At 45.6% G+C, this 12,062-nt stretch overlaps 1 protein-coding gene across 6 annotated transcripts in view; it reads left to right on the top strand.

Moving 5' to 3' along the window:
* Positions 1-12,062, top strand: part of EBF1 (early B-cell factor 1) — a 298,865-nt gene that overhangs the window by 283,538 nt on the left and 3,265 nt on the right. For 4 of the 6 annotated variants that reach the window (XM_019535301.1, XM_019535300.1, XM_019535299.1 and 1 more), the window contains exons 10-13: positions 190-367; positions 2,169-2,348; positions 6,112-6,306; positions 6,699-6,767. In XM_019535301.1, the coding sequence (XP_019390846.1) occupies positions 190-367; positions 2,169-2,348; positions 6,112-6,306; positions 6,699-6,766 (621 nt within the window). In that variant the 3' untranslated portion in view covers position 6,767. The remainder of the gene's footprint in view (positions 1-189; positions 368-2,168; positions 2,349-6,111; positions 6,307-6,698; positions 6,768-12,062) is intronic. The other 2 variants (XM_019535303.1, XM_019535302.1) reach the window with 1 other exon arrangement.

The raw sequence follows: 12,062 nt of genomic DNA, 5'->3' as shown, positions 1-12,062 counted from the left end.
CATGAGCATTTATCGTAAAATGGTATCAACTTCCCATTGTTAACGAGCTGGTTGAACTCAACCCACTCACTTAGAAACAACCCATCCTCTGTCACACCTAGCGCGTGTTTGGTTAGGTAGCTTTCCTGTGTGTGTTGGAAGTCACTTGCCAATCCTTTTAATTTATTTTTCTTTCCTTTCCCTGTCTAGGAAATAATCCTGAAAAGAGCAGCAGATATTGCAGAAGCACTGTACAGTGTTCCCCGCAATCACAACCAGCTCCCAGCACTTGCTAACACGTCCGTCCATGCAGGGATGATGGGAGTGAATTCCTTCAGTGGTCAGCTAGCCGTCAACGTCTCCGAAGCCTCGCAGGCCACCAGTCAGGGTCAGAAGAAGAAACACCTTCCTCCTTTCATGTCCTCTGAGGTCTAGGCCTATTCAGAACAGCATAAACTTGTCTTATTAATGTCAGTAGTCCTGAGCAGATGCTTACAATTAAGCACATGATTTCAGGCTTTCCTGAAAACAGATGATTTCCTGAATCCAGGAAGGTATTGCCTTGCAATAAAGGAGTAGCTCTCTGTATCCAGTTGAAGTTTAGCTTGGTCAGAAGTTCAACATGGAAGCTAGTTGAAATATTTCAAAATTTTGCCTGGATTCTAAAAGCAAGAAACAAAATGTAAGAAACTCTCCCAAAGGGATATAGAGGTCATGTCCCATCAAGTAGCTGTATAATGAAATTAAAATTGGGACAACATTTTACATTCAAAAATTAAGAAGAAAATTGTTGCAAATAAAATAAAATCATGTTTCCCTCCGCTCCTGATGTGTTCTAGCAGTGTAGAGCACAGTTTAGGGGTAAAAGGCAGAAAAAACAATTTCTATCATACCACAATATAGGTATAATTTTAGACCATAACATGCAATCCACCGATGGAGCACATACAGGCAGGAAAATTGGGATTTTATCTCTTAGAAGTGCAAATGCCTTTTGACTCAGATTCCCTATTCCCATCTCTCAGAATTGTCTAGGAGTTCAGAATTGGGTCTAGATATTGAAATTCAGACATCCTGGAGCTTTGGGGAACTCACTTGTATATTAGCACATACATTGATCTTCCAAAATGACTAGACAGACAGGGGTCTTGGGTTAAATGTGATACATTTTATGAGACCCATTAAATGGTTGGAAAAAATGTTCTTTGTAAGCTTTTTGTACGAACACCCTTCTTCAGGCATAGGGAGAGTCTGATGGTGTTTGTGTGCTCTTTCAGGTGGAAGAGATGTTTAAGCCAATAGGCAAAATGCAGGTCTGTGAAAATGCAAATGCACGGCAGGGAAGATCAGAGGGGATGGGAGTTAATGGGTGTCAGACAGGTAGGTAGGATGACGGGGTAGAAAAAGCCCCACAAAAGAAGGGGATGTTGACTGGTGATAAAATGTAGGTGGTAAAATGTAGAGAGGTTACCTGGGGTTATCAGATGGCAGGCAAGTTTTATATGCTGTAAATCCAGTGTCTATATTTATTCCATGATCATTTGCCTCCACTAGATTTATGCAGTGGAGTTCGTAGGCTCGTCTATGAAAGGTGTTTTGTAAATTCTCTTTGGGGATTACAACAGAGAGACTGGAGACAGGGGTTGCCTTGTGAGAAATGTGCACCCACAGGTAACGTGCACACACAAACACTAACAGACTCGCCCTGTGCCTGAGGTGTTTGTGCCCAAAAGCTTGTAAAGAATAATTTTTCCAACCATTTAGAGGGTCTAATAAAAGAGATCACGTTTACCCAAAGCACCTGGTCTGCCTATGTCCTTAGACCAAGACGGCTACAACCCTCACCCCCAAAGTGACTACTCGGTACTTCTTGAGACATATTAACATAGTGTATAATTTCATCTTAAAATTGCTTTCTTTTACTACATTGCTATATTAATACACTATATTACTATACGCTATATTAATATGTCTCTACTTGAGCATCTAAAAGCACTAGTCACTTTGAAAAGGTAGGACAAACATGCACGCTGATTAGTCCATCTCCAGTTTCCCACTGATGGGCCCTCAAGAGTAAGTTGCTTCTACCAGTTGTCTTAGGCGAGGAGGCCAGGCTTTTGTTCGCTGCTCATTCAGAGTCGCTTCTTGTGTTACGCCCAATCTTTGAATGTATTCCTTTCTTCCCAAAGGTTTTACTCGCAACTCGAGCAGCGTGTCACCGCACGGGTACGTGCCAAGCACCACCCCTCAGCAGACAAACTACAACTCGGTCACCACGAGCATGAATGGCTACGGGAATGCCGGAATGTCAAATTTAGGCGGTTCTCCAACCTTCCTGAATGGGTCTGCTGCCAACTCTCCCTACGCCAGTGAGTATTACATAGCGCTTGGGCATTTTGCACATTTCCATTAGAAGGATGCGGAGACTTTTCTGTACCACTCGATATTTAACTTCTATTTTGAGCACCTGAATCTGAGCCTGGACTTTTCTCTTGTCCCTAAGGCACTGACCTTTGGAGTACTTTAAAGACATAAGTGCTTAGACATAAGCTCTGTGCCACAATTATTTCTTGGAGACAGTCATGCAGAGTTGAAAAAGGATAAGCTTGCCCATGATTGGGGTTGATAGTTTCATAACTTTTCTTGCATGGTGTAAATCAGATGCAGGGTCTGACGCACTGCCAATTCTGCACAGCGAGGGTCACATAGAGTACTTAATCTTGGGTTTTGTCAAAGCTTGTGACCGTCTCTTGTTACTGGGGGAGAAGTTTTGAAATGAAGCACAACCATCAGGTATCAAGATAAGGAAAAGAGAAGTTGCTGCAATTTTGGTGAGGGCTGACGTTCTCACAAGCATGCCCTTAGGATGGTTTTGAGGGATCTGTGCAAATAATATGGTAATTTCGCTTGAAGCAATTAGGAATTGTTGTGGGGCTAAATCTTGAGGTCTCAGTACTGTTTCATTTTTCAGTCCTATCTTGCTTTGTTGGGAGTTTGGACTGTGAAGAATTTAAACAAGGGTCTCAGCATTTGGCTTGCTTTTATTTAGCATTTACAGAGAGCCACAAAGAGACAAACCAAGGGAAAGCAGATTTAGCTGTCCTGAAGAGGTTGCAGTCTAGGGTCCCCATCCAGCAAACATTTATGTGCAGGATAAATTTTATGTACTCCATGGATTGAAAAGGACTGCTAACCTGTGTACGCTTAAGCATGTATGTAAATGCTTGCAAACTCAGGGACAATGGGCTGGAGCCTGAAAATATACCAATCTGAATAATCCTTACTTATGCGAGGAGCTGAAACTACTGGGATCTTCCTGGGACCTTCGACCTTTCCTACTCATACTGACTGGTGGCGTCTCCCAAGAGTAGTTCCAGCAATTTTAATGCCAGTTCAAAAACTAATGGAAGAATCAGGCCCGTGAGTTTTGCTGGGAACAGATCCTAATATGTACTGGATATATGAAATGTGAGCTATATCAAGGCATGCCTTTCTACAGCTACTGTAACTTCATGAAAGCAGTTAATTCTGTTGAACTGCAGAAATGAAATGAGACCATTAATGATTTCATTTGCAAGTAATGCCCATAGCTGCTAGCTCGCCAATATTTAGGGGAAATGCTGCACCCACACACGCGGTATTTTCTAACTTGGGAATCTCCAGCCTGTCATTACTTTCTACCTTAATAACAGAGTAATCATTAATGTTACAAACGATCTTACTTATTAAGCTGAGTTTACTATCACAGAATCCCTGCTCTCTGAATTCATAATCTAACATGATTGATGAGACGTCTCTTTTTGGAAGCAGATGCCTGCAATGCATTTAGAGCACTCCAGCAATGTGTTATTTCATATTTATGAACGAAAACATCTTTAGAATAACAGTCGGCTTCTCAGCCTTTGCTATTTCTATTTGGGGAGGCTTTCTTGGTAGATCTGTCATTCTGCTAATACCTAATCCATTCAATCAGAAAATGTTTCAATCATGACCTGAAAATTAAAAGGTGGCATTCTTAATTAAATCAATAAACTAATTGCTGTATAGTAGCAATTCAATTTAGGTGCTTTGATTGCTCTCCCTTAACAAGTCCTTGCCGACGCCGAGTGACTTCAGACTCAGATTCTATCTGTAAGACTGTGAAACTTTGAACGTTTCGTTTTCATTAATTGATTTCCTCCGCGTTAGCAAATATGATATCAGATTCTTGCCCATGGACTCAAATGGGAGGATTTTTATCAGCATAAATGCAAATAAAATAATAAGCCAAAGCTCAGCTGATTAGAAATTTCTTCCTGTGGTATTTAATTATTCATAAGTCGCTCGCATACGTAAACAGTTTCTAAACAAAATCAGAAATAAAATGAGTCTCCTAATGCTGGTGGGTCCTTCTGCTCTCCAGAGCCAGGTGGGGAGCAGCAAGGCCGTGATACGCAGCGCTCAGGCTGTGTTTTTAGGGAAACAAACTTGCTCCAAACCTGCTTGATAAATGCTGAAGTAAAGACTTTAATTGCATTATATAGGAAACAGCAGGATTTCAAGCATACGTGCATTCAAAAATCAAACCTCCTGTGTGGCGGCTTTGCAGTTGGAACAGTCCATGTTAATTAGCCAATCTTAGCATATAAAATTGATCCGAGAGAGGTAAAATGGTGGCCCTCGTTTAAAAAACAACAGTGTTTACAACTTTACAAAGCCTGAAGAAACCGGTGCATTTCTTACTGGACTGCCAGGTGCGTCGCCAGGTCTTCCCTCAAGGTAAATCAGGATAGCTCCCCCGGAAGCAATGAAGCTGCAGTCATGTATACCGGTGAAGGATGTGGCCCCTGGCTTTGAAGGGCAATGTAGAAAGCGGCGTGTCCAGACTGTGCTCCCACCAGATCCTTCCGGGGGGTTGCCTTACTTGATCAACATAAAACCAGGTTTCTGCTTTAAATATTTTAAGTATTAGGCAAAATATATTTACCAGTGTTACCCCCACTCCCTTCCCCTTTACACTCTGCCCTCTCTCCTTGCTCCTGCCACACACCAGGGCAGAGACGGAATAGGAGCGACACAACTCCGGGACACTGGAGGTCCTCGTGGAAGGAGCCTTTCCAAAGTTGGGAGACACTTTGATGCTAGAAACTACCCTGATTTCAGGTGTAAGAAAAAGAGGGAATAGGAGAGGGTGAGTTTGCTCACTGGGAATGGAAAGGAGGTATCTGGGAAGTGGGATTTCCAGGCATGAGGAGGAGAGAACATGTCCAACAAACCATGCTGCCATAGCGGCTGTCTCACAGGATAGCGACTTCTGGCTGCTTACAGCTGGGCTGTTTTTCACAGTCCGCTGAAAGTCACTTTTTGCAACTTCAGAGGACCCGTGCCTGCCCCTCCTGAGCCAGAGCCCAGCGTGAAAGCCGAGGGACTCCTTTCTGTGGAGTTCCTCTCCTGTCTCGTGCTAGTTCTCATTCGGCCCCAACCTCCACAATGGGAGTGAAAGGTTAAGAAAAGAAAAACTCGCTTGTGCCATGCCCCTGGATCTAGACTAAAGTCGTCTGGGTGCAGAGTCGAGATCCTTGACCTTCTGTGGGTTTGTGCAAAACAGTGCAGGCCCATTCCCTGCGCACAAGCATTGCTAGGAAGGCTGGCACCACTGCCCAGGGCTTTTCCAAATCGTGCTGCAGAGCCAGGTTTGCTCTTTAAACACGGCACTCGCCCTTCAGTGCTGTGACCTGCAACCCATCCTGCGCTGCTGCCTTTCCTCTCCCCTTCCCAACCTCAGCTGAGATTTTCCAGGTACCAACATGACCTGCTGCTGATGCCAATCGTTAAGGTCATTTAAACGAGTATTTTAAAGTGCAAGAAAGTGCTGGCAAAAAAAAAAAAAAAAGGGGTGAGTTTATAACAGCACCAAGAACTGCGAGTCGTGAGCAATTACGCATCAGCCGGGTGAAGGAGTTTCCCGCTGCTGATGGCCGCGCGCTGTGGACCTGGTTTCTCCTGACTCTTGGAAATCAAAGGGAGATGTTCCCATTTGGCAGCCTTTTGAATGCAGGCCTTATTCACCCCAGACCCAGGAGTGTTGTATTTCTAGTGCCTGCTTGCAACCTCGTAGTAAGAACTGTCTGCTCTTGGTCTTTCTACCTCTAGTTGTGCCGTCCAGTCCAACCATGGCTTCCTCCACTAGCCTCCCCTCCAACTGTAGCAGTTCCTCTGGGATCTTCTCCTTCTCACCAGCCAACATGGTCTCAGCGGTGAAACAGAAGAGCGCTTTCGCCCCTGTCGTGAGACCACAAACTTCCCCTCCTCCCACCTGCACCAGCACCAATGGGAATAGCCTGCAAGGTAGGTCCAAACCTCCATGGCCATGGAGATGGCTGCTCTTGGTGCCGTGAGCTGGCGGCACCAGGTTGTGCGCAACCTGCCGTGCCGTGAGCTGTTGTCCAGGGGGATGGGGCTGGCCAGCCGTCTCTGTCCTCTCCTTCCCGCCTGTAAAGTGCTTGGATTCGGCCCGTTCCCTCCATGCCTTGCAGACGCCCGGCCCCCCTCCCCACACACGCGCTCTCTCTCTCTTTCTAACAATACTAATACTGCTGCATTGAGATGCTGTGGCTCTTAGGCCGCAGATCTAGTGTTTTGATAAAAAACAAAAACAAAAAACGAGTAATATTTCAGCTTACTAATACCATCCTTTTTCTTTCTTTCCTTTCTTATTCCCTGTGGTCGTCCATTATCAGACCAGTCTTTTGTGGACTCTAGCAAGTACTCCAATGCAGGGTCTCTCCAGGGGCTGGCCTTCTCCTGAAGTACGTCACTCAATCTTCCCTTCCTTTTCTTTCTTTTTTTGGGTTTTTGTTTTTCCTTTGTCATAGTACAGTTGTGCAGAAAACTGACTGGCTCCACAAGAGCTCTAGTGCATCATGGCAAAGAGAGAGTTGCAAAGCTTGGCTCGAGCCTTTTGCCTCGAGTAAATATATAAGGCATATTCCAAACTAATAAAAGCATATCCCACTTATTTTGTACTGGGGCAAACATTAGCTAGGAGTGATTAATGTACTGTCTGTAAGCCAATTAATCTCCTAAGTGGTGGACTGTCCCTCTGAAAGCCTCTTCAGCTGTTCTTAATAAGGGAGCTGCTTCTTTCCAGTGTCCCTTCCCCTCTGATTCAAAAATATTCCTGTTGTTTTACTAAAGTATATCTTCGAGAGCTATTGCAAGCTGGTGAACAAGAGATTAAGCCAGGGGACTCTGCAAAGAACACAAGTGTCTGCTTCGTTGTTCGTTTCGGCCTGTTTTGCACCCTAAAAACCCTCCTTTATAATTCCCGCGCTCCTGCGCTGTCATGCCCTGAGAGAGACATACATTTTCAGCTCACTTAATTTGGGGAATTTCCAGGAGCAGATGCAGCCAGCTGCCTCGAATTGTGCTAGAGGTGGAAAAGTTTTGTGATGCGCGTTGTGTTCGAGGTCTGTTTTCCTTCCCATGTGCCTACACAAGTCGTATAAGGAGCTCCGAGCCCTTTCATCGCTAAGCCCCTTTTGGTAGGAAGTTGCTCTTCTAAACATGCATGTAATGCTCCAGAAAATCTGCGTGGTCCATCGTCCACCGGAGGAGGAAGTCAGACTCCCAGTCATAGCCGAGGTCGAGTCATTCAATGGGCTCCCTGCGCGTGTGGAGTGGAAAAGGTTCATTCATAAAAACGGGAATCTGTTACCACTACAGATTGTGCTCAGTGCACTTCAGGCTAGTAAATGAGAGGTATGAAGACTTCCGCTACAATAAATTGTAATCAGGCTGGAATTCAAGAATAGGAGATGTCCCTGCAAAGCCTCCTCAAATACAGGTCGGGTGCCAGAAACAAAGCATGGTGAGGTTTTTACAACAGCTGGACCTAGATGTGCAGGAAGTGTGGTACGTTTTAAAATATCCAATCTTGCCATAGCGTGACAGCTTTAAACAGTGTTTCTGTGCAGCTCGAATGATTTAGTCTCCTGAACAATACCGAGAGCTAAGAGTTGCCTACTTTTAGCTTTTCAGCATATTCGTGATTCTTCCATCTCCTCCCCTCCCCTCGCCACTCTCTGGAGCGGGGTGGGGGAAAGCGAGGCAGCGATGGGAGAAGGCTTTTCATTTTGCCAGCCGTGGCGTTCCAGCGCTCACACGCCGTGTGATGGAAAGCAATTATGGAGCGACGTTCGAGCGCTGGCCGCAGTCACGGCTTGCCTGCTCGTTATGCCGCATCCAGATTTGCAATGCCCAGAAAACGCACCGATCTCAGCATTCCCCCTAATTTTTATTAAGCAATTCGGTTTCATAATAGGGAGCGAGACGCCGAGAGACGGTTCATTCGTAGGGCACCGCTGAACTTCGTGGTGAGTTCGACACGCAGCCTTTAGCCCCGTACCTTCTGCCGCTACCCGAGGCATGCAATAAGCACTCTGAAATGCGCTGCCTGTTGTGTCTTGGTGCTTAAATAAACAATCATGTATAAGGAGGCTGTCTTATCTCTCTTGGGCTTCTGGTTACATCAGAAAGCAATCAAGCTTTGCTTATGTAGCTCAGATATCAGCAGAACTCACTAGAACAACAGCCATGCTTATCTGTTGTTCTCTTTGCCATGCAGTTTTGTAAAACTTGAAATACATTATTTGTGTAATTTGCTGGCAGCAAATACAAATTAGCATGTGATGAGAGAAATAATACCCATTGATGGAAGGTTTTCCTTGCCCTCTCTCCCCCTGCGCATCCCTTTTCGGAGGAGCTGTGATCTCATGCCTACAACATTTCCCTCTGATATCTCCCTTTTCAGAATCAGTAGCACGCCGCAGCGCAGAGACTGTGCATGACCCTATAGACGGAGCACTTAGGGAACAAAAGTAGCAGGATCTAAGTGAGGACTTGGCAGAATGGAAATACCAAGGCTTTTAGGCAGAAGAGATGTCATTTTGCCATTTGACTTGTAATTTAATTCAGAATAGCAGAGTTCGACGGTAATAATAATAGCAGCTCCTTGAAAACTTACTCGTGATGTACCTCCACGCCATTTTGCTTCCAGTGGTGCCGGTGCCATTCTTGCGTTTATCCAAGAGGCAATGTTAAAACGTCAGGCCCCAGGGTGGGGTCTTTGGTGATGGGAGGTTTGAGCCCGGACTCAGAGAAATCAAAGACGTGAAGGGCTGGAGGGGACCTTGAGGGATCATCGAGTCCAACCCCCCTGTTCTGGGCAGGAATACCTCCCAAACGACCCCAGCAAGGCGCCTGTGCAGTCTCCTCTTGAAGACTTCCAAGGTTGGGGACCGCACCACCTCCCTGGGAAGTCTCTTGCAGACTGTGGTCATCCTTACCATGAAGAGTAAAAAGAAAGAGCCACCGCAGTCCTTTGCAAGGAGATGTGCACAAACCCTGTCCCGCTGCCCCAGGAGAAGGCTGACCTCCGGCATTCGAGCTCGGTTTGGACGCATCTCCAGACTTGAGGAATGATTGGAGGGAGGGGAGGTTATGTACCTTCTAAATTGAAAAACAAATTAGCTTTCTTTTCTGGGTCTGAAGTTTTAAAATGTCGATACCTTTAGATTAAAAAGTTTTAAAAACTAAAAAAGAGGAAAATTAAAATCCAGCTGGAATATTTGGAAGGGATCCAAATGAAGCATTTTGATTACACCCAGTGGTGAGGTTTTGGGTGGGATTTTGGTTTTGTGATTTTTTTTTTCTAAATTTTGGATTTTTATCTCAATTTGGGATGGGAAAACCCAGAGCTTGTTCTTGGGGTTGGAGAGCTGCTTCCTGCCCGGCCCCACGGGGGAGTCGCAGGTTTGTCCCTGGGCTCCTTGTTTGCTCTGGGGAAGAGACGCCGTGCAGCGGGCCCGCACCTGACACCGCCAACCCCCCCTTGCGCCAGCTCGGCTACGCTCGCTCTGCTGCAGGACAGGGATCAAAATCACGACTCCACCAGTTGCCCTTCCCTTTCCCTCCGTATCTTGCCCCTTGTAGAGGCAGAGGAGTAACAGTCTACCCCAAGGCTGCTCTCACCCCTCCCTTGTAGCCCTGTCTGGTGAAAGCTAAGAATACTTCCTAGCATCTTCCAATATGTGTGACTTTAGACCCAAATTGTCCCTAAAATGGGATGCCTTTGGCAGGGAGGTTAGTCAGCTTTTCCTCTCCAGCAGACCAGGAGCAGTTGCGAGTGGTCCGGCCTCCCCCAGATCCACCTACATGTCATATATTATCCCCATCAATTGTGACAGTAACCTGGTTGCCCCCATATCTGCTTCACCCCTTCCTGAGCATAGCTTCACCTTCATTGAAGGGACTTCTCTGGGGAGGTGGGGATAAGGCTGGGGGGCGATAGCTGGTAGTCATGTTCCTTAACACACGATTGGAAAATGCTCAGATATGATGATGAACATGGTATAAAAAACACTAGAAAAGCAAAGTAAAGCTCTACCACTGGGGCTCTTGGATAGGCCCGGGTATAAATACCCACCATTATTCCTTTGGCACTTTCTAATTTGAGATGTCTGCCTCCTCCCCTAACACGTACCAAGGAAACAACCTGAGCCGTAACATTTGACTAGATTCCCCACCTTCCCCGTTTCTCTAATTGTCATGCCACCCGAAGTTAAAAAAAACATAAATGAGACAACACTGTGGTCTGTCTGCCATTTTATGTTTGGAAACCCCATCATTCAAAATGGTCCCAAATATAACCTCAGCCCCTACCAAAGTGCCCATTGCAGTGATCGGGTGTTATTGTACGGTTGCAATATGTCACCTCCCCTGCGAACACATGGATGCATTTTGCATTCTTGCCTTCTCCTCTCATTTTATTTCATTTAATCAATGCAGTTTACCCGAGCTGCTTTTCCCTTGCTGATTAGACTTGTAATTCTTGCACATATGGTGGTGTTTGTGGAGAAAACATTCCCCCCCTGCCCTCAACCCCAAATCTGTGAGTCTTTCACTTTGGCTCAGTTCTTATCAAATGATTGCAGCTGTAATTAAAGCACAATGAATTAGAACCAGTCCCAGGGCTGAGTTCTTCCTTAAGAAATCACTTGCCCAGATGTCTGAGATGGCAGGCAGCTCCGGTGTTTAAATCATGTGCCCATGAAGTGCAGCCACCCTGAAGTCTAGTATGCATTTTATATCTTGTTGCAAATAACCCATGCCACTGACATTTTAAAGATTCAGGCTTGTTATAACTTTTGCCATGCAGTTAAGTAGCTGCCTCCTGTAATGCTAGACATATTTGCGCTGTCCACCGGGTGCATCTCTGCTTGGTCCAGCTGGCCAGACGAGGAGTAGGCTCTGGTTAACAACAGCAGACAAAGCTGGAAGTGAAGCTGTGTAGGAGTCTGTGTTTTTTATCTGTAGCTATAGCTCTTCTCAAAACACCTTCCCTTTTAAGAAGGCCTGTAAACACTTTGGAAATTAGACTAGAAAGAATATTAAAGTAATATTATTGATTCAACTTCAAGCCACAAGCAAGAGGAAATTCTAAGTTGAGGCTCACGCTCGGCTCTTAATTTGCCTCTGAAGACACGGGGAGACCACAGGCTGAAGCCATGCATAGTGCATACCCGCACAGAGGTGGAGGATGGATCGCAGATTGAACAAGGGGCTTCCTCGGGTCTGTGGGCTGACGTTGCTCCCAGGCCCCAAGGAAACGCGTGCACAGCTCCCAGGCTTGAACACACAGCTGATACGGTGGGAGGAAGCTGGGTTAAGAGGAGAATATAGTGCATCAGTGTCCAAAACGTAATAAATGCATGATAACAGCTTTTATAAACGCTCTTGGTTTATGGGATGCCAGACGTCTGCCCACACAACAAATATCTGTTCCTAAAGCAAAAAACCCAAGCAGAATTTATAAAAATCTCCCAGTATTTTCCAAAGTTTAGGCTTCCTGAGCTTTGCCATCAGCACTCAGACTCTGCATCTAAGAGCTGAGAAGGAAGGAAGGGCCCCATTCTTTTCTTGGGTTGCTTATGCTGGAAAATCCGGCATTTATTCCTGATTTCCACCAGTGTAAGTGAGAGCAGGATCAGGGCTCGTGTGTTTAATGTGCATGTTGTTGCATGTACAGTATGATACTTGTGTGC

The sequence above is a fragment of the Crocodylus porosus genome, unplaced genomic scaffold, assembly GCF_001723895.1.
Source record: "Crocodylus porosus isolate Cpor-Errol unplaced genomic scaffold, CroPor_comp1, whole genome shotgun sequence".
NCBI classification, from domain to species: Eukaryota; Metazoa; Chordata; order Crocodylia; family Crocodylidae; genus Crocodylus; species Crocodylus porosus.
This window is presented reverse-complemented; position numbering and strand designations above follow the sequence as displayed.